This window comes from Haematobia irritans, chromosome 4, assembly GCF_050003625.1.
Source record: "Haematobia irritans isolate KBUSLIRL chromosome 4, ASM5000362v1, whole genome shotgun sequence".
Taxonomy (NCBI): Eukaryota; Metazoa; Arthropoda; class Insecta; order Diptera; family Muscidae; genus Haematobia; species Haematobia irritans.
Genome location: NC_134400.1, coordinates 39666621 through 39690036, shown reverse-complemented (window position 1 = coordinate 39690036; position 23416 = coordinate 39666621). Strand labels below are relative to the sequence as shown.

General features: G+C 26.8%; 1 protein-coding gene across 1 annotated transcript in view; it reads right to left on the bottom strand.

Moving 5' to 3' along the window:
- Positions 1-23416, bottom strand: part of MYPT-75D (Myosin phosphatase targeting subunit 75D) — a gene marked incomplete in the record, with an annotated part of 265876 nt that overhangs the window by 44463 nt on the left and 197997 nt on the right. Inside the window, 1 exon segment of the mRNA XM_075307586.1 lies at positions 9596-9957. Within this exon segment, the coding sequence (XP_075163701.1) occupies positions 9596-9735 (140 nt within the window).

The following is a 23416-nucleotide window of genomic DNA, read 5'->3' as shown; positions in this document are numbered from 1 at the left end:
TGGAAATAAAATTTTGCGAAAATTTTCTATAGAAATAAATTTTTGACAAAATGCAATTTTGACAAAATTCTCAATAGAAATAAGACTTCGAGAAATTTTTTATAGAAATAAACTTTTGACAAAATTTTCTATAGAAATAAAATTTTGACAAAGTTTTCTAAAGAAATAAAATTTGTTGTTTTTTTATTTCAGCTTAAAACCATACATTGACTAAACTACAAGAGTAGCTTAACCAACAGAGGAAAAGAATGTTTGTCAAATTTATTTGGGCAAAGCCCTATAGACTGCAAGATGGTTGGATGGACGCACGTTTCGGAATTACCACATTCCTCATCAGCATCCTCTACTTGCAGCAAAACTATCAACCAATTATCAGAATAAATTCAGGCAGTTTATTAAACCCAACAAAAACCACACTTGAACCCTCCGAAAAAAGGTTTTACATTGATAGCCGGCTTATGCCGAAATAAACTCGAAACAAACATATCTCTTTTCCTATGCCACTGTCAAATCATCGATTTGAATTCACATGGCTGGGTTTATTTTGAGCGTGCCTCCTCTTCTTTTTCCATTTGTTTTGTTTTGTTATTGTTGGTTTTGTTCTTTAAGCATTGTTGTTGTTTTTTTATTTCAGCTTAAAACCATACATTGACTAAACTACAAGAGTAGCTTAACCAACAGAGGAAAAGAATGTTTGTCAAATTTATTTGGGCAAAGCCCTATAGACTGCAAGATGGTTGGATGGACGCACGTTTCGGAATTACCACATTCCTCATCAGCATCCTCTACTTGCAGCAAAACTATCAACCAATTATCAGAATAAATTCAGGCAGTTTATTAAACCCAACAAAAACCACACTTGAACCCTCGTATGTTTGTTTCGAGTTTATTTCGGCATAAGCCGGCTATCAATGTAAAACCTTTTTTCGGAGGGTTCAAGTGTGGTTTTTGTTGGGTTTAATAAACTGCCTGAATTTATTCTGATAATTGGTTGATAGTTTTGCTGCAAGTAGAGGATGCTGATGAGGAATGTGGTAATTCCGAAACGTGCGTCCATCCAACCATCTTGCAGTCTATAGGGCTTTGCCCAAATAAATTTGACAAACATTCTTTTCCTCTGTTGGTTAAGCTACTCTTGTAGTTTAGTCAATGTATGGTTTTAAGCTGAAATAAAAAAACAACAACAATGCTTAAAGAACAAAACCAACAATAACAAAACAAAACAAATGAAATAAAATTTTGACAAAATTTTCGATAGAAATAAAATTTTGACAAAATTTTCTATAGAAATAAAATGTTGACAAAATTTTCTATATAGAAATAAAATTTGGACAAAATTTTCTATAGAATTATAATTTTAAGAAAATTTTCTGTAGAAATAAAATTTTAAGAAAATTATCTATAGAAATAAAATTTTAAGAAAATTTCTATAGAAATAAAATTTTGTATAGAAATAAAATTGTGACAAAATTTTCTATAGAATTATAATTTTGAGAAAATTTTCTGTAGAAATAAAATGTTAAGAAAATTTTCTATAGAAATAAAATTTTAAGAAAATTTTCTACAGAAATAAAATTTTGCCAAAAATTTTCTATATAAATAAAATTGTGAGGAAATTTTCTATAGAAATAAAATGTTGTAAAAATTTCTATAGAAATAAGATTGTGAGGAAATTTTCTATAGAAATAAAATGTTGAAAAAAATTTCTATAGAAATAAAATTTTGACAAAATTTTCTATAGAAATAAAATTTTGAGAAAATTTTCTGTAGAACTAAAATTTTAAGAAAATTTTCTATAGAAATGAAATTTTAAGAAAATCTTCTATAGAAATAAAATTTTGCGAAAATATTTCTTTAGAAATAAATTTTTGACAAAATTTTCACAAAATTCTTAATAGAAATAAGACTTTGAGAAAATTTTTTACAGAAATAAAATTTTGAGAAAATTTTTTATAGAAATAAAATTTTGACAAAATTTTCTATAGAAATAAAATTTTAAGAAAATTATCTATAGAAATAAAATTTTAAGAAAATTTCTATAGAAATAAAATTGTGACAAAATTTTCTATAGAATTATAATTTTGAGAAAAATTTTCTATAGAAATAAAATTGTGAGGAAATTTTCTAAAGAAATAAAATGTTGAAAAAAATTTCTATAGAAATAAAATTTTGACAAAATGTTCTATAGAAATAAAATTGTGACAAAATTTTCTATAGAATTATAATTTTGAGAAAATTTTCTATAGAAATAAAATTTTGACAAAATGTTCTATAGAAATAAAATTTTAAGAAAATTTTCTATAGAAATAACAGTTTACGAAAATTGTTATAGAAACAAAATGGAAATAAAATTTTGCGAAAATTTTCTATAGAAATAAATTTTTGACAAAATTTTCTATAGAAATAAAATGTTGACAAAATTCTCAATAGGAATAAGACTTTGAGAAATTTTTTTACAGAAATAAGATTTTGAGAACATTTTTTATAGAAATAAAATTTTGACAAAATTTTCTATAGAAATAAAAATTTAAGAAAATTATCTACAGAAATAAAATTTTAAGAAAATTTCTATAGAAATAAAATTTTGTATAGAAATAAAATTGTGACAAAATTTTCTATAGAATTATAATTTTGAGAAAATTTTAAGAAAAATTTCCACAGAAATAAAATTTTGCCAAAAATTTTCTATAGAAATAAAATTGTGAGGACATTTTCTATAGAAATAAAATGTTGAAAAAAAATTTCTATAGAAATAAAATGTTGAAAAAAAATTTCTATAGAAATAAAATTTTGACAAAATTTTCTATATACAATTTTGAGAAAATTTTTTTATAGAAATAAAATTTGACAAAATTTTCTATAGAAATAAAATTGTGAGGAAATTTTCTATAGAAATAAAATTTGACAAAATTTTCTATATAAAATTTGACAAAATTCTTCTTTTTTTCTTTTTTCTTTAGAAAGAAAATTTTGAGAAAATTTTCTACAGAAACAACAATTTTAACAAAATTTTCTATAAAAAAAGATTTTCGAAAAAATTTTCTATAGAAATAAAATTTTGAGAAAATATTCTATAGAAGTAGAATTTTAAAAAATTTTTCTTTAAAAATAAAATTTTGAGAATTTGTTTTTAGAAATAAAATTTTGAGAAAATTTTGCATATAATACAAATATATATTAAACATGTGAACATTATTACCCACAACCCCCCCCCCCTCTGTTTTTCCTAGGATGCAGGGTATTAAACCTATTAAGTTTATTTATAATGAGTTCAAATTCATAAATTTGTTTTCAAACTATTTGAAAAGTCCTTTTTATGACACATTGACCTTTTTCTAGACAATGAAAATGAGCATTGATTTTTTTTGTTTAGAATTTCCAAAGGGACATAGCGAAGAGCAAGCAGACATGACCATATCACTAAATAACTCATTGAAATAATTCTCCCATGAAAATTCTATGAAAAGTTTTTTTTTTTTGGTTTTCATTTTTCATACATAAATAACTACTGTCCCCATTTAGGCGATAAATCAAATTTTCTGGTCTCTGTGTTGTTGCCGTTGTTGATTCTGACACCAAATATACTAACCACACATCATATTTCATGGGGTATGAACCTTTGAGGGGCTGTAGAAACCATTGGTTGTTGTATGAATGGTTTTTATGGTCAATATCTTTAAACAGACCCTAGGAAATATTAATGGTAGCATTTGTTGGGACCAAATATTATTTTAAATATATGGATATGGGGCATTCCATACTTCCAGGATGGTAGAGACATAATATAGAATTTTAGGCAAATTAAGGTTGCTACAGAGGACAGACAAATTTTCTATAGAAATAATATTTTGAAAAAATTTTCTATAGAAGTAAAACAAATTGAGAAAATTTTCTATAGAAATAAAATTTGGACAAAAATTTCTATAGAAATAAAACCTTGCAAAAATTTTCTATAGAAATAAAATTTGGACAAAAATTTCTGTAGAAATAAAATATTGAGAAATTAGCAGTGAATAAGTAGTACGTTATCTACATTCGCTTGGACGGTTCGATCATATTTCGGACTATGTTCGACGCTTCTTAGGATGTTCCTTCTCGGAATTTTTTAATTTAAGATCTCTGTTGTTATTTTACAAGATTTTTAAGACACAAACTCCTCTTTTTCTTGTCAGCTTGTTTGTTTTCGGACGCTCTCGTCGCAATCAATTGATTATTCCAACTGCCGGTCGATACATGCATAAATCATTTCATGTAAGAATTGGTGGCTAATAGTCTGCCGAATGCATTGAAGCATTTCGATCTATCCTACAACACCTACCGAAAGAACCTTCTTCAATATTTTACATCAGCTTGATGATTAAAGATACAGATAATGGACTGAAACATAATGCAAACATTGTTTAATGAGTAGTCTCCTGACTCGCGAAATAAAACATATTTTAATTTCAATAGGATCCAAGAGCATTAACAAACGCAAAAAAAAATAAAATAAAAATAAAAAATGTATATATAACATTATTGATTATTGATATAAGATTGCTGGTTCAATTGTTTATATAAAACTGTTGTTTATTTTTATTAATTTATATTTAATATTTTTATATAATATTGTAATGTCCGTTAGAGTAGTACATTGTAATTCGTTAAATTGGCCCTGTAAAGGCTTTGAATTGCTTAAATAAATGGAAAATAAAAAATAAAAAAATAAAAAATTTTTGAGAAAATTTTCTATAGAAATAATATTTTGAGAAAATTTTTCTGTAATGTGCTGTTTCTTAATGTTCTAAATTTTTGCGGCGACAACATAAATGTTAACATATCTACGGGTATGTCAAATAGCCAAGTGAATAGTGTTAATCACAAACTTGGAACACCCTGAAATCTTTATGGCAGGGTAACAAATTAATCATATGTAAGAATGTAGGTTAATTGTAAATTATATAAGACTGAACTGGAAATAAAACAAGTAAGGAAAGTCTAAAGTCGGGCGGGGCCGACTATATTATACCCTGCACCACTTTGTAGATCTAAATTTACGATACCATACCACATCCGTCAATTGTATTGGGTGCTATATATAAAAGGTTTGTCCCAAATACATACATTTTAATATCTCTCGATCTGGACAGAATTTGATAGACTCCTACAAATTCTATAGACTCAAAATTTAAGTCGGCTAATGCACTAGGGTGAAACGCAATGTTAGTAAAAAAATATGGGAAAGATTTAAATCTGGAGCAATTTTAAGGAAACTTCACAAAAGTTTATTTATGATTTATCGCTAGATATATATGTATTATAAGTTTAGGAAAATTAGAGTCATTTTACAACTTTTCGACTAAGCAGTGGCGATTTTACAAGGAAAATGTTGGTATTTTGACCATTTTTGTCGAAATCAGAAAAACATATATATGGGAGCTATATCTAAATCTGAACCGATTCCAACCAAATTTGGCACGCACAGCTACATTGCTAATTATACTCCCTGTGCAAAATTTCAACTAAATCGGAGTAAAAAATTGGCCTCTGTGATCATATGAGTGTAAATCAGGCGAAAGATATATATGGGAGCTATATCTAAATCTGAACCGATTTCAATCAAATTTGGCACACATGACTATACTACTAATTGTACTCCTAGTGCAAAATTTCAACCAAATCGGGCCAAAACTCTGGATTCTGGGACCATAAAAGTCCAATCAGGCGAAAGATATATATGGAAGCTATATCTAAATCTGAACCGATTTCAATAAAATTTGGCACACATGACTATACTACTAATTGTACTCCTAATGCAAAATTTCAACCAAATTGGGCCAAAACTCTGGCTTCTGGGGCCATATAAGTCCATATCGGGCGAAAGATATATATGGAAGCTATATCTAAATCTGAACCGATTTCAATCAAATTTGACACACATGACTATACTACGAATTGTACTTCGTGTGCAAAATTTGAACCAAATTGAACCAAAACTCTGGCTTCTAGGACCATAATAGTCCATATCGGGCGAAAGATATATATGAGAGCTATATTCTAAATCTGAACCGATTTCAATCAAATTTGGCACACATGACTATATTGTACTCCTAGTGCAAAATTTCAACCAAATTGGGCCAAAACTCTGGCTTCTGGGGCCATATAAGTCCATATCGGGCGACAGATATATATGGAAGCTATATCTAAATCTGAACCGATTTCAATCAAATTTGGCACACATGACTATACTACTAATTGTACTCCTTGTGCAAAATTTCAACCAAATTGGGCCAAAACTTTGGTTTCTGGGGCCATATAAGTCCATATCAGGCGAAAGATATATATGGAAGCTATATCTAAATCTGAACCGATTTCAATCAAATTTGGCACACATGACCAGAGAATGAAGCCGACCCATTTTTGTCGGCGGCGGCTGACACTAAAGTTTTACCTCTGGCGGCGGCGGCTTGACGGCTAAGCCGATATAAATTTGTCCATTCGGCGGCGCACAATCATCCATTATAAAATCAATTTGAAGTTATTCGAATGTTAATGAGATTAGTTGTACAACCAATCTTACAATCAAATTTACATTTAGTTAATATTTTCTGAGCTAAATATTTGCAAAAATGTTATAGCAGTTTGAAATTGATTGATTGTGGATGGAAGGTTCAACATTTTGGCAAAAATACTACAATTATTATTATATTTTTCTGATTTAAATCGATATTTTTGATTAATTGGCGGCTTAATTTGAGTCGAGATGAGTCGACATATTCGGCGGCGGCGTCGACTGGCAAAAAATGGTCGGCGGCGACTGAAATCAGCGGCGCGACTCGGCGGCTTCATTCTCTGCACATGACTATACTAATAATTGTACTCCTTGTGCAAAATTTCAAGCTAATCGGGATAAAACTCTGGCTTCTGGGTCCATACAAGTGCATATCGGGCGAAAGATATATATGGGAGCTATATCTAAATCTGAACCGATTTCAATCAAATTTGGCACACATGACTATACTACGAATTGTACTTCGTGTGCTAAATTTGAACCAAATTGAACCAAAACTCTGGCTTCTGGGTCCATATAAGTGCATATCGGGCGAAATATATATATGGGAGCTATATCTAAATCTGAACCGATTTCAATCAAATTTTGCACACATAACTATACTACTAATTGTACTCCTAGTGCAAAATTTGAACCAAATTGAACCAAAACTCTGGCTTCTGGGGCCATATAAGTCCATATCGGGCGAAAGATATATATGGAAGCTATATCTAAATCTGAACCGATTTCAATCAAATTTGGCACACATGACTATACTACTAAGTGTACTCCTAGTGCAAAATTTGAACCAAATTGGGCCAAAACTCTGGCTTCTGGGGCCATATAAGTCCATATCGGGCGAAAGATATATATGGGAGCTATATCTAAATCTGAACCGATTTCAATCAAATTTGGCACACATGACTATACTACTAATTGTACTCCTAGTGCAAAATTTCAACCAAATTGGGCCAAAACTCTGGCTTCTGGGGCCATATAAGTCCATATCAGGCGAAAGATATATATGGAAGCTATATCTAAATCTGAACCGATTTCAATCAAATTTGACACACATGACTATACTACGAACTGTAGTTAGTGTGCAAAATTTGAACCAAATTGAACCAAAACTCTGGCTTCTAGGACCATAATAGTCCATATCGGGCGAAAGATATATATGGGAGCTATATCTAAATCTGAACCGATTTCAATCAAATTTGACACACATGACTATACTACGAATTTTACTTCGTGTGCAAAATTTGAACCAAATTGAACCAAAACTCTGGCTTCTGGGTCCATATAAGTGCATATCGGGCGAAATATATATATATGGGAGCTATATCTAAATCTGAACCGATTTCAATCAAATTTGGCACACATGACTATACTACTAATTGTACTCCTAGTGCAAAATTTCAACATAATTGGGCCAAAACTCTGGCTTCTGGGCCATATAAGTCCATATCAGGCGAAAGATATATATGGAAGCTATATCTAAATCTGAACCGATTTCAATCAAATTTGACACACATGACTATACTACGAATTATACTTCGTGTGCAAAAGTTGAACCAAATTGAACCAAAACTCTGGCTTCTAGGACCATAATAGTCCATATCGGGCGAAAGATATATATGGGAGCTATATCTAAATCTGAACCGATTTCAATCAAATTTGGCACACATGACTATACTACTAATTGTACTCCTAGTGCAAAATTTCAACCAAATTGGGCCAAAACTGTGGCTTCTGGGGCCATATAAGTTCATATCGGGCGAAAGATATATATGGGAGCTATATCTAAATCTGAACTGATTTCTTCCAAAATCAATAGGGTTCTATTCTGATCCAAAAAAGGAACACGTGCCAAATTTGAAGGCGATTGGACTTATATTGCGACCTAGACTTTGATCACAAAAATGTGTTCACAGACGGGCATGGTTATATCGACTCAGGGAACCACCCTAAGCATTATTTCCAAAGACACCATATGTCTACCTTGACAAAATTTTCTATAGAAATAATATTTTGACAAATTTTTCTATAGAAATAAAATTTTGACAAAATTTTCTATAGAAATAGAATTATGACAAAATTGTCTATAGAAATAAAATTTTGACAAATTTTCTATAGAAATAATATTTTGACAAAATTTTCCATAGAAATAAAGTTTTGACAAAATTGTCTATAGAAATGAAATTTTGACAAAATTTTCTATAGAAATAAAATTTTGAGAACATTTTCTATAGAAATAAAATTGTGAGAACATTTTTTATAGAAATAAAATTTTTGTTGTTTTGATCTCAGCTTTAATGGTTTTAAACTGACTAAACTACAAGAGTAGCTTTACCATCAGAGGAAAAGAATGTTTGTCAAATTTAGTTGGGCAAAGCCCTATAGACTGCAAGATGGTTGGAAGTAGAGGATGCTGATGAGGAATGTGGTAATTCCGAAACGTGCGTCCATCCAACCATCTTGCAGTCTATAGGGCTTTGCCCAAAAAAAAATTGACAAACATTTTTTTCCTCTGTTGGTAAAACTACTCGTGTAGTTTAGTCAGTTTAAAACCATTAAAGCTGAGATCAAAGCAACAAATATGATTGAAGTACAAACCAACAATTAAAAACAAAAACAAATAAAAAATTTGATAAAATTTTCTATAGGAATAATATCTTGAGAAAATTTTCTTTAAAAATAAAATTTTGAGAAAATTATCAATAGAAATAAAATTTTGACAAAATTTTCTATAGAAATAAAATTATGGCAAAATTTCTTATACAAATAAAATTTTAATAAAATTTTCTATAGAAATAAAATTTTGACAAAATTTTTTATTGAAATAACATTTTGTGAAAAATTTTTATAGAAATAAGATTTTAAGAAAATTTTCTGTAGAAAAAAAATTTGAGAAAATTTTCTGTAGAAAAAAAATTTTGAGAATAATTTCTATAGAAATTAAATTTTGAAAAAAATTTTCCATAGAAATAAAATTTTAAGAAATTTTTTTATAGAAATGAGTCAATTAAAATTTCAAAATGATCATAAAATGGACCTCATACTTACAGTCTAGCCAATTGTAGGCGTTCGTGTGTGGGTAGATTCTCTACTGTCTGCATTTCTGCCACAAGATCAGCATGCTCCATTTTCAGTTGTGCTTTGTGGCCATCATCCGATTTACGATTTATTAGAATACCTTTGACCATGGTGAAGCTTTCGATTCCAATTTCAATGCTGGTCGATGTTGTCGATGTTTTGAATTTGTTAATGGTCTAGGATAGTAGAAGTGATTGCGAATGCCACCATTGAGTAAAATTTTCCCTATGTTTTGTTTTTCTATTAAATGATATGTTTAGGTTTTTTTTTTGGCTATTAAGGATACGGCTTTTTCCTTGGTTTAAATTTTGCCCATTATGAAGTTTTTTGAACTGTTAAGAAAAAAAGAGAAATTGTTTTTTGAATTAAAATTATTGACTTTTTGATAAAACTTAAATGAAATTTTGACAAAATTTTCTATAGAAATAAAATTTTGATTAAATTTTCTATAGAAGTAAAATTTGGCAAAATTTTCTATAGAAATAAAATTCGGCAAAATTTTCTATAGAAATAACAAATTGACAAAATTTTCTGTAGAAATAAAATTTAGCAACATTTTCTATAGAAACAAGAAATTTGACAGCTTTGGTAACCAATAATTTTATCTAAGGTCAGATTTATTTGCATATTTCAATTGTCTTTGTCCCTCTGTAACCTTTTGAAATATGCCATCTGTTTTTCTTCTTTGGGAATGTGCTATGCGCCTAAAAGTATAGACCAACTAATCCCAAATGCAAGTAAAACTTTTTTAATATTTACGCAATATAATGGAAACATTTCGAAGCTAGTGTTTGTTTTTCTATAAAATTGAACCTGCATCAAATGGGGGTACAAAAAAGAACTAAAGTTTAGAAAAAAAAAATTCTTTTTGTTTTTTTATGGGAGAAATCAATTATTTCCGGTTATATAATGAAAAGTTTCATGAATTTTATGAAGGAGCCCATTTAGATATTTAAAAAAATTCTCTAAATTTTCTAAATACCATTCCTAAAATATGTAAATTATTTTTCTGTGTTTATGATAACTTTCACGAATCCCATAGAGCCGCATTCAGCACTCTTCTTAAAACCATGCTGCATTATGATGTTTGTTTACCAACAACTATTCCTTCCCTTTCGCCTCCTGGTAATGTTAAAAAAACCAAAACGACGAACTAAAAAAATGGAACACGTTTCATTGTTTAACATCTCCGCTACAGTTTCCTCAAAGGAAAATATGAACACAAAAAAGAGGAAAGAAAAAAAAACATAAAAATCATATTGCTGCAAACGAACTGTAAATGTGTGTCAGTTTTACATTTACTGCAGCACTACATTATCCTTTGGTCCTTTGTGTATTTGTGAGTAGTCGTCGTTGTGTATGCTCAACAACGACTTCATGGTGAACCAAAAAATTTACACTCAAAACTAAATAACCAACGAATATCCGTGTATATTTAAATTATTTATTTCTATAGAAAATTTTTGCAAAATTTTATTTCTATAGAAAATTTTTGCAAAATTTTCTTTCTATAGAAAATTTTTGCAAAATTTTCTTTCTATAGAAAATTTTTGCAAAATTTTATTTCTATAAAAAATTTTTGCACAATTTTATTTCTATAGAACATTTTGACAAAATTTTATTTCTATAGAAAATTTTTGCACAATTTTATTTCTATAAAAAATTCTTGCACAATTTTATTTCTATAGAAAATTTTGACAAAATTTTATTTCTATAGAAAATTTTCTTTCTAGAGAAAATTTTTTAGAAAATTATGTCAAAATTTTATTTCTATAGAAAATTTTTGCAAAATTTTCTTTCTATAGAAAATTTTTGCAAAATTTTCTTTCTATAGAAAATTTTTGCAAAATTTTCTTTCTATAGAAAATTTTTGCAAAATTTTATTTCTATAGAAAATTTTTGCACAATTTTATTTCTATAAAAAATTCTTGCACAATTTTATTTCTATAGAAAATTTTGACAAAATTTTATTTCTATAGAAAATTTTCTTTCTAGAGAAAATTTTTTAGAAAATTATGTCAAAATTTTATTTCTATAGAAAATTTTTGCAAAATTTTATTTCTATAGAAAATTTTTGCAAAATTTTATTTCTATAAAAAATTTTTGCAAAATTTTATTTCTATCGAAAATTTTTGCAAAATTTTATTTCTATAGAAAAATTTTGCAAAATTTTATTTCTATAGAAAATTTTTTGCAAAATTTTATTTCTATAGAAAATTTTGTCAAAATTTTATTTCTATAGAAAATTTTGTCAAAATTTTATTTCTATAGAAAATTTTGTCAAAATTTTATTTCTATAGAAAATTTTTGAAAAATTTTATTTTTATAGAAAAATTTTGCAAAATTTTATTTTTATAGAAAATTTTTACAAAATTTTATTTCTATAGAAAATTTTGTAAAAATTTTATTTCTGTAAAATTTTTTTGTCAAAATTTTATTTCTATAGAAAATTTTTGAAAAATTTTATTTTTATGGAAAAATTTTGCAAAATTTTATTTTTATAGAAAATTTTTACAAAATTTTATTTCTATAGAAAATTTTGTAAAAATTTTATTTCTGTAAAGAATTTTTGGAAAATTTTATTTCTATAGAAAATGTTTGTAAAATTTTATTTCTGTAAAAAATTTTTGTCAAAATTTTATTTCTATAGAAAATTTTTGATAAATTTTATTTTTATAGAAAAATTTTGCAAAATTTTATTTTTATAGAAAATTTTTACAAAATTTTATTTTTATAGAAAATTTTTACAAAATTTTATTTCTATAGAAAATTTTGTAAAAATTTTGTTTCTGTAAAAATTTTTTGTCAAAATTTTATTTCTATAGAAAATTTTTGCAAAATTTTATTTCTATAGAAAATTTTGTCAAAATTTCATTTCTATAAAAAATTTTTGCACAATTTTATTTCTATAGAAAATTTTTGCAAAATTTTATTTCTATAGAAAATTTTTGGAAAATTTTATTTCTATAGAAAATTTTTGTAAAAATTTATTTCTATAGAAAATTTTTGCAAAATTTTATTTCTATAGAAAATTTTTGCAAAATTTTATTTCTATAGAAAATTTTGTAAAAATTTTATTTCTATAAAAAATTTTGTCAAAATTTTATTTCTATAGAAAATTTTTTCAAGTAGAGGATGCTGCAAGTAGAGGATGCTGATGGGGAATGTGGTAATTCCGAAACAGCTGTACATCCAACCATCTTGCAGTCTATAGGGCTTTGCCCAAATAAATTTGACAAGCATACTTTTCCTCTGTTGGTTAAGCTACACTTGTAGTTTAGTCAATGCATGGCTTTAAGCTGAGATCAAAAAAAGAAACAACAATAACGATTGAAGAGAAGCCAACAATAACAAACAAAACGAAAATTTTATTTCCATAGAAAATTTTTGCAAAATTTTATTTCTATAGAATTTTTTTTTCAAAATTTAATTTCCATAGAAAATTTTTGCAAAATTTTATTTCTATAAAAAAATGTTGCATAATTTTATTTCTATAAAAAATTTTTGCAAAATTTTATTTCTATCGAAAATTTTTGCAAAATTTTATTTCTATAGAAAATTTTTTGCAAAATTTTATTTCTATAGAAAATTTTGTCAAAATTTTATTTCTATAGAAAATTTTGTCAAAATTGTATTTCTATAGAAAATTTTTGAAAAATTTTATTTTTATAGAAAAATTTTGCAAAATTTTATTTTTATAGAAAATTTTTACAAAATTTTATTTCTATAGAAAATTTTGTAAAAATTTTATTTCTGTTAAAAATTTTTGTCAAAATTTTATTTCTATAGAAAATTTTTGCAAAATTTTATTTCTATAGAAAATTTTTACAAAATTTTATTTCTATAGAAAATTTTGTAAAAATTTTATTTCTGTTAAAAATTTTTGTCAAAATTTTATTTCTATAGAAAATTTTTGCAAAATTTTATTTCTATAGAAAATTTTTGCAAAATTTTATTTCTATAAAAAATTTTTGCACAATTTTATTTCTATAGAAAAGTTTTGCAAAATTTTATTTCTATAGAAAATTTTTGGAAAATTTTATTTCTATAGAAAAGTTTTGTAAAAATTTATTTCTATAGAAAAATTTTGCAAAATTTTATTTCTATAGAAAATTTTTGCAAAATTTTATTTCTATAAAAAATTCTTGCACAATTTTATTTCTATAGAAAATTTTTGCAAAATTTTATTTCTATAGAAAATTTTTGCAAAATTTTATTTCTATAAAAAATTTTTGCACAATTTTATTTCAATAAAAAAATTTTGCAAAATTTTATTTCTATAGAAAATTTTTGGAAAATTTTATTTCTATAGAAAAGTTTTGTAAAAATTTATTTCTATAGAAAAATTTTGCAAAATTTTATTTCTATAGAAAATTTTTGCAAAATTTTATTTCTATAAAAAATTCTTGCACAATTTTATTTCTATAGAAAATTTTGACAAATTTTATTTCTATAGAAAATTTTTGTAAAATTTTATTTCTATAGAAAAATTTTGCAAAATTTTATTTCTATAGAATATTTTTGCAAAATTTTATTTCTATAAAAAATTCGTGCACAATTTTATTTCTATAGAAAATTTTTGCAAAATTTTATTTCTATAGAAAATTATGTCAAAATTTTATTTCTATAGAAAATTTTTGAAAAATTTTATTTTATAAAAAAATTTTGCAAAATTTTATTTTTATAGAAAATTTTTACAAAATTTTATTTCTATAGGAAATTTTTGCAAAATTTTATTTCTATAGAAAATTTTTGGAAAATTTTATTTCTATAGAAAAGTTTTGTAAAAATTTATTTCTATAGAAAAATTTTGCAAAATTTTATTTCTATAGAAAATTTTTGCAAAATTTTATTTCTATAAAAAATTCTTGCACAATTTTATTTCTATAGAAAATTTTGACAAATTTTATTTCTATAGAAAATTTTTGTAAAATTTTATTTCTATAGAAAAATTTTGCAAAATTTTATTTCTATAGAATATTTTTGCAAAATTTTATTTCTATAAAAAATTCTTGCATAATTTTATTTCCATAGAAAATTTTTGCAAAATTTTATTTCTATAGAAAATTATGTCAAAATTTTATTTCTATAGAAAATTTTTGAAAAATTTTATTTTTATAGAAAAATTTTGCAAAATTTTATTTTTATAGAAAATTTTTACAAAATTTTATTTCTATAGAAAATTTTTGCAAAATTTTTTTCTATAGAAAATTTTGTAAAAATTTTATTTCTATAAAAATTTTTGTCACAATTTTATTTCATATTTGTTGTTTTAATCTCAGCTTAAACCCCATTGCGTTGGCTAAAGACAAGAGTAGCTTAACCAACAGAGGAAAATAATGTTTGTCAAATTTATTTGGTTGATAGTTTTGCTGCAAGTGGAGGATGCTGATGGAGAATGTGGTAATTCCGAAACGTGCGTCCATCCAACCATCTTGCAGTCTATAGGGATTTGCCCCAATAAATTTGACAAACATTCTTTTCCTCTGTTGGTTAAGCTACACTTGTAGTTTAGTCAACGCAATGGTTTTTAAGCTGAGATCAAAACAACAAATATGATTGAAGTACAAACCAACAATAACAAAACAAAACGAAAAAATTTTATTTCTATGAAAATTGTGTCAAAATTTTATTTTTATAGAAAATTTTGTCAAAATTTTATTTTTAAAGAAAATTTTGTCAAAATTGTATTTCTATAGATAAGTTTGTCAAAAATTTATTTCTATAGAAAATTTTGTCAAAATTTTTTTTGCTATGGAAAATTTTGTTAATTTTTTTTTACAAGAAAGTCTCCTTCACATAGAAAACAGTTTCGGCGAGATTTTTTTCTTTTATTTTTGGGAGCCACCGTGGTGCAATGGTTAGCATGCCCGCCTTGCATACACAAGGTCGTGGGTTCGATTCCTGATTCGACCGAACACCAAAAAGTTTTTCAGCGGTGGATTATCCCACCTCAGTAATTCTGGTGACATTTCTGAGGGTTTCAAAGCTTCTCTAAGTGGTTTCACTGCAATGCGGAATGCCGTTCGGACTCGGCTATAAAAAGGAGGTCCCTTGTCATTGAGTTTAACATGGAATCGGGCAGCACTCAGTGATAAGAGAGAAGTTCAGCAATGTGGTATCACAATAGACTGAATAGTCTAAGTGAGCCTGATACATCGGGCTGCCACCTAACCGAACCTAACCTAACCTTTGTCAAAGTTTTATTTTTATAGAAAATTTTCTCAATATTTTATTTTTATAGAAAATTTTCCCAATATTTTATTTTTATAGAAAATTTTCCCAATATTTTATTTTTATAGAAAGTTTTGTCAAAATTTTATTTGTATAGAAAATTTTCTCAATAATTTATTTCTATAGAAAGTTTTGTCAAAATTTTATTTCAATAGAAAATTCTCTTAAAATTTTATTTCTATAGAAAATTTTTGTCAAAATTTTATTTATATAGAAAATTTTTGTCAAAATTTTATTTTTATAGAAAAATTTGTGAAAATTTTATTTCTATAGAAAATTTTTTCAAAATTTGATTTCTATAGAAAATTTTCTCAAAATTTCATTTCTATAGAAAATTTTCTCAAAATTTTATTTCTATAGAAAATTTTCTCAAAATTTTCTTTCTATAGAAAATTTTCTCAAAATTTTATTTTTATAGACAATTTTGTAAAAATTTTCTTTCTATAGAAAATTTTGTCACATATTTTATTTTTATAAAAAATTTTGTCAAAATTTTATTTCTATAGAAAAATTTGTTAAAATTTAATTTCGATAGAAAATTTTTGCAAAATTTTATTTCTCTAAAAAATTTTGTCATCATTTGATTTCTATAGAAAATTTCAACAAAAGTTGTCAAATTTTTCTCAAAATTTTATTTCTATAGAAAATTTTCTCAAAATTTTATTTCTATAGAAAATTTTATTTTTATAGACAATTTTGTAAAAATTTTCTTTCTATAGAAATTTTATTTTGTCACACATTTCATTTTGATAGAAAATTTTGTTAAAATTTAATTTCTATAGAAAATTTTTGCAAAATTTTATTTCTCTAAAAAATTTTGTCATCATTTTATTTCTATAGAAAATTTCAACAAAATTTTATTGCTATAAAACAGTTTCTCAAAATTTTATTTCTATAGAAAATTTTGTCAAAATTTTATTTCTATAGAAAATTTTGTCGAAATTTTATTTCTATAGAAAATTTTGTCAAAATTTTATTTCTCTAAAAAAGTTTATCACAATTTTATTTCTCTAAAAGAGTTTATCACAATTTTATTTCTCTAAAAAATTTTGTCAAAATTTTATTTCTATAGAAAATTTTAGGAAAATTTTATTTGTATAGAAAATTTTCTCAAAAAAAAATTTTTTTTTATAGAAAATTTTTTCAAATTTTTAATTTTATAGAAAATTTTGTCAAAATTTTATTTATTGACCATTTTGACATTGCATTGAACTGTAATTTTTCTTCAAGTGAGTCAACCAATCTCAAACTCCCTTAGGTAAATACAATCAAAGATAAATAATTTCTAAATGATTTCCTCCTTTTTTTTTGGGAAGTATTCACCATCGCATATGTAGTGCGATGTGTACAAGAGTTCATTCATAAAAATCATTGTAATGTACCTCATCAACGACATAATTTACATTTTTATTACTCGGAATACATTGAAGTCTTAAGTGCCAAAAAGAAGAAAGTAAGAACCGGAGGTGAAGTAAACTCAAATTAAGCAAATAATATTTATTAATATTTTAAATCCTTATCCTGTTGAAATTTAATATTAATTTTTATTTGTTAATAAATATTTGTTTCTACGCACACGGGAAATACGGTAATAAAAGCCGTGTGAATTTCTTGGTCTTCCTCTTTACAATCAATTGATGTTTGTATTTACCTTTGACATTCAGAAAATCATCAAGAAAATTCGTCATTGCTGGATTTTAGTTTTTCCTCTTCATACGCTTCATCTCTTTTTTATTTACTGCATAGCATTAACTTAGTCCCTGATGAGATTCCATAGAAGTTAAAGAAAACGACAAACAAAAAAAAAACAATATCTAAAACATTCCTTGCATCTCAGTGAAATCTAACTCCTAAACATATGCTACACATTTTTGTGGAAATGATATATCGATACTCAAAGTATCTGAAATGAACACATATAAATAAATTCAATTGTCTCATTGAATTAAGAATCGTAAAATAAGAACAAAATTGAAAGCTTTTATTTTTTGACAATCCCCAAACATTAATTTAAGCTTTAATATTTTTATTTTTTTTTTTCGAATTTAGTAAATTTCCCACACTATAAACCATATGATTTGCTGGAAGGGAAACCCTTACCCAAAATAAAAATAACAAAAACTAAAAGCCTTAAATTGAATTTTTTGTTTATTGAAGTTTTCTGTTTCATTTTTTTCCTCTTTGTGTTAACTCCTGTATATTATTTGTTAAAATGCAAACGGGGAATACTAAGAACGGATGAATGAAACACAACAACCACATAAAGTATCACAACCACGGTTGCCACTCGAGCCAAAAATAATCTACCAAAAAAACTACCAAAAATCTTATTTTGTCAAAATTTTATTTCTATAGAAAATTTTCGCAAAATTTTATTTCTTAGAAAATTTCAACATTTTATTTCTATAGAAAATTTTGTCAAACTTTTATTTCTATAGAAAAGATATGCAAAATTTTCTCTTCTCTGCAAAATTTTGTCAAAATTTTATTTCTATAGAAAATTTTGTCAAAATTTTATTTCTATAGAAAATTTTGTCAAAATTTTATTTCTATAGAAAATTTTTGCAAAATTTTATTTTTATAGAAGATTTTGTTAAAATTTAATTTCTATAAGAAATTTTGTTAAATGTTATTTTTATAGAAAATTTTGTTAAAATTTTATTTCTATAGAAGATTTTGCAAAATTGTATTTCTATAGAAATTTGTTTTCAAATTTTTATTTCTCTAAAAAAATTTGTCAAAATTTTATTACTCTAAAAAAATTTTGTCACAATTTTATTTCTACAGAAAATGTTGTTAAACTTTTATTTCTATAGAAAATTTTGTCAAAATGTTATTTCTCTAAAAAAGTTTATCACAATTTTATTTCTCCTTAACAATTTTGTCAAACTTTTATTTCTCTAAAAAAAAATTGTCAAAATTTTATTTCTCTAAAAAAAAATTGTCAAAATTTTATTTCTCTAAAAAAATTTTGTCAAAATTTTATTTCTATAGAAAATGTTAAAATTTTATTTCTATAGAAAACGTTAAAATTTTATTTCTATAGAAAACGTTAAAATTTTATTTCTATACATAATTTTGTCATTTTTATACCCACCACCATAGAATGATGATGGGGGTATAATAAGTTTGTCATTCCGTGTGTAACACATCGATAACAATAATATCGATTTCCGACTATATAAAGTATATATATTCTTGATCAGGGAGAAATTCTAAGACGATATAAGCAGGTCCGTCTGTCTGTCTGTTGTAATCACGCTACAGCCTTCAATAATGGCGCTATCATCCTGAAATTTGGCACAGATTCGTTTTTTGTTTGCAGTCAGGTCAAGTTCGAAGATGGGCTGTATCGGTCCAAGTTTTGATATAGTCTCCATATAAACCGACTTCTCGATTTGGGGTCTTGGGCTTATAAAAACCATTGTTTTTATCCAATTTGCCTGAAATTGAAAATCTAGAGGAACTTGAAGACCATAAAAAGGTGTGCCGAAAATGGTGCCCATCGGTCCATGTTTTGGTATAGCCCCCATATAGACCGATCTCCCGATTTTGCTTCTTGGGTTTCTAGAAACTGTATTTTCTATCCGATTTGCCTGAAATAGAAAATCTAGAGGTATTTTAGGACCATAAAGTGGTATGTCGAAAATGGTCCGTATCGGTCCATGTTTTGGTATAAGCCCCATATAGACCGATCTGCCGATTTTGCTTCTTGGGTTTCTAGAAACTGTATTTTCTATCCGATTTGCCTGAAATTGAAAATCTAGAGGTATTTTAGGACCATAAAGTGGTATGTCGAAAATGGTCCGTATCGGTCCATGTTTTGGTATAGCCCCCATATAGACCGATCTCCCGATTTTTATTCTTGGGCTTCTATTAACTGTATTTATTACCCGATTTGTCTGAAATTGGAAATCTAGAGGTATTTTGGGACCATAAAGTGGTGTGTCGAAAATGGTCCGTATCGGTCCATGTTTTGCTATAGCCGCCATATAGACCGATCTCCCGATTTTTATTCTTGGGCTTCTAGAAACTGTATTTTCTATCCGATTTGCCTGAAATTGAAAATCTAGAGGTATTTTAGGACCATAAAGTGATGTGTCGAAAATGGTCCGTATCGGTCCATGTTTTGCTATAGCCGCCATATAGACCGATCTCCCGATTTTTATTCTTGGGCTTCTAGAAACTGTATTTTCTATCCGATTTGCCTGAAATTGAAACTCTAGAGGTATTTTGGGACCACAAATTGGTGTGCCGAAATTGAGATGTATCGGTCCATTTTTTTGTATAACCCCAATATAGACCGATCTCCCGATTATATTTCTTGGGCGTCTAGAGACTATATTTTCTAGCCGATTTGCTTGAAATTGAAAATCTAGAGGTATTTTAAGATCACAAATAGGTGTGTCGCAAATGGTGCCTATCGGTCCATGTTTTGGTATAGCCCCCATATAGACCTAACTCCCGAATTTATTTCTAGGACTGCCGGAATCCGGCTGACCTCAAATAGGTCAGCCGAATATGGTGTGTGTCGACCCATGTTTTAGTATAACCTCCACATAGACCGATCTCCAGATTTAACTCCTTGGGCTGGAATTTTAGACCCTCAAAAATCTGTATCGCATTTATTTTTACCGGTCCGTTTGGTAAGGCATCGATATAGTTCGATTTAACTTCTTGAGGGTACATCCAAAGAAAAAATATTTTCAACCGGAATGAAATTTTAGACAAACGAAATTCCCTTTTCGTCTAAAGTATTTTCGTTTAGAGCATATTAATCCGAATTTTTGATAAACGATTCAACGATTGTCTCTAAAATTTTGTGTCAGCAGAAAACTTTGCTTGTCTAAAATTTCATTCCTCAGAAAAAGAAAACACTTCTTTCGGGGTATAACAGGTGCACTTATCATGAAAATTGCTTGAAATTGAAAGTAAAATTTCCAGATTTTACTCATCGTATTCATTTAAATAATGTCGGAAAAAATCTACAGATATAAGATTTCAAATCAAGGCGTTATTTCATCATATACACGATATGTTTATGATTTCCCTAAAACTCAAACAAAATTGGTTCTCATAAATCCAGAATCTGATCTAGTCTTCATAGGTAGTATCTGCTTGAACTGATTTGCTTGGGAGGAAATTTGTCATCAAACCCCCTAAAATTCTATATATTATCAAGAAACCCGCTACGACGAAGAGTTTTCAAAGTAAACTATTGTATTTGATTCATGGTGGTGGGTATTTAAGTTTCGGCCCGGCCGAACTTACTGCTGTATATACTTGTTTTTATTTCTATAGAAAATATTGTCACAATTTTTTTATGTCGATAGAAAATTTTCTCCAAATTATATTTCTATAGAAAATTTTGTAAAAATTTTATTTCTATAGAAAATTGTTGGCAAAAATTTATTTCTATAGAAAATTTTGTAAAAATTTTATTTCTATAGAAAATTTTGTTAAAATTTTATTTCTATAGAAAATTTTGTAAAAATTTTATTTCTATAGAAATATTTTGCAAAATTTTATTTCTATAGAAAATTGCTGTCAAAATGTTTTATCTATATAAAATTTTATTTCTATAGAAATTTTTTCAAAGTTCTATTTCTATAGAAAATTTTCTCAAAATGTTATTTCGATAGATTTTTTTTTTTTTTCAAAATTCTATTTCTATAGAATTTTTTTTTGCAAAATTTTATTTCTATAGAAAACTGTGGCAACCGTGGTCACAACTCTTATGGGACTGAGGGAATTCCATGAAGTTAATAAAATAAAGCATACTTTTAGGTTTGATTTAGTTTTCATGCTGTTTGTTTAGTTTTTTATTTGCTACATTCTCTCTTTTGTATCTCTATCCTTGTTGTCATGTTTTCATCATAACTTCCACTTAAGCCTCAAGCTCTCTACATACACTTTGTATTACAATATGTTAAGGGATGAAGGTTTAAGCCCTAAATGTTGAGAAGATTTGTGTGAATTTGTGCGTTTTGGGTCTTTGTTGTCTTTAGATCAAAGCAAATAAAAACAACAAATAAAGATAATGTCATAAAAATCTAAAGCACACTTGAGGGATGTGATATTTATCATAGCATAAGACACATATTGAAGGTAAAATGCTGGTGTATGGGTGAGGGATTGTGTATGGTGGGTGAGTATGTATGTGTGTGCGTGTGTGTGTGAGCGATTGTGTGTTTATTTCTCTGTTGATAGTTAAAATACAAAGATGCAAGTGAAAAACGTGTTGGGATTATCTCAGATAGTTTATGATTGGGAAAAATTTGGGAGAGAGAGCGAAGGCCAAGGGCCAGGTGTATTCTACATATAAAAATTTTTCACAAATATAATCGAAGTTTTCCAATGAATAATTTTTAAAATCAATAACGTTTTTAATTGGGAAAAACAAATTGTGTTAATACATTTTTTCTCTAGGTGTTAAAATAGTATTATCGCCTGAAAAAACCCTGTTAATTTATCACTACAATATAATATCATTCCCAATGTGAATTACTAGGTATTTAATTATGCATCCTTAACATATGCTACACATTTTCATAGTAATTTGCCTTTCAGTTGAAAGTATTTCATATACCTTCCGTGCTATTGAAAAGCACAAACTCATTGTAATAATAAAACGTCATAAATGTCTGCTATTGTTACGAATATAACAATTTATGTTTAATAATAGAAGATTTATGAAATGAAATTCATGTGAAAACCACAAAAACTCTAAATGTTAACATATGGATACTACAAATGAATCATACAACGAAAAACATATTGACAAAATTTCCTATAGAAATAAAATTTTGAGAAAATTGTCTATAGAAATAAGGCCTTTAGGCCTTTGTATTATATTGAATGAATAAATGAAACAAGTATATACGGCCGTAAGTTCGGCCAGGCCGAATCTTATGTACCCTCCACCATGGATTGCGTAGAAACTTCTACGAAAGACTGTCATCCACAAATTTCAACTCACATGGTTGTTAAATATCATATGCTACTACCACGTACCAAATTTCAACCAGATCGGATGAATTTTGCTTCTCCAAAAGGCACCGGAGGTCAAATCTGGGGATCGGTTTATATATATCCTGCATAGTTGTTAGATACCCTATACTAACATCACGTACCAAATTTCAACCGAATGGGAAGAATTTTGCTAAGGTGCTCCGGAGGTCAAATTTGGGGATCGGTTTATATTGTCCTATATATAATTACGGACCGATATCGACCAATTTTTGCATGGGTGTTTGAGGATATATATTAACATCACGTACCAAATTTCAACTGAATCAGATGAATTTTGGTCTTCTAAGAGGCTCCGCAAGCCAAATCGGGGGATCGGTTTATATGGGGGCTATATATAATTATGGACCGATGTGAACCAATTTTTGCATGGTTATTAGATACCATATACTAACACCATGTACCAAATTTCAGCCGGATCGGATGAAATTTGCTTCTCTTTGAGGCCTCGCAAGCCAAATCGGGGGATCGGTTTATATGGGGGCTATATATAATTATGGACCGATGTGGACCAGTTTTTGCATGGTC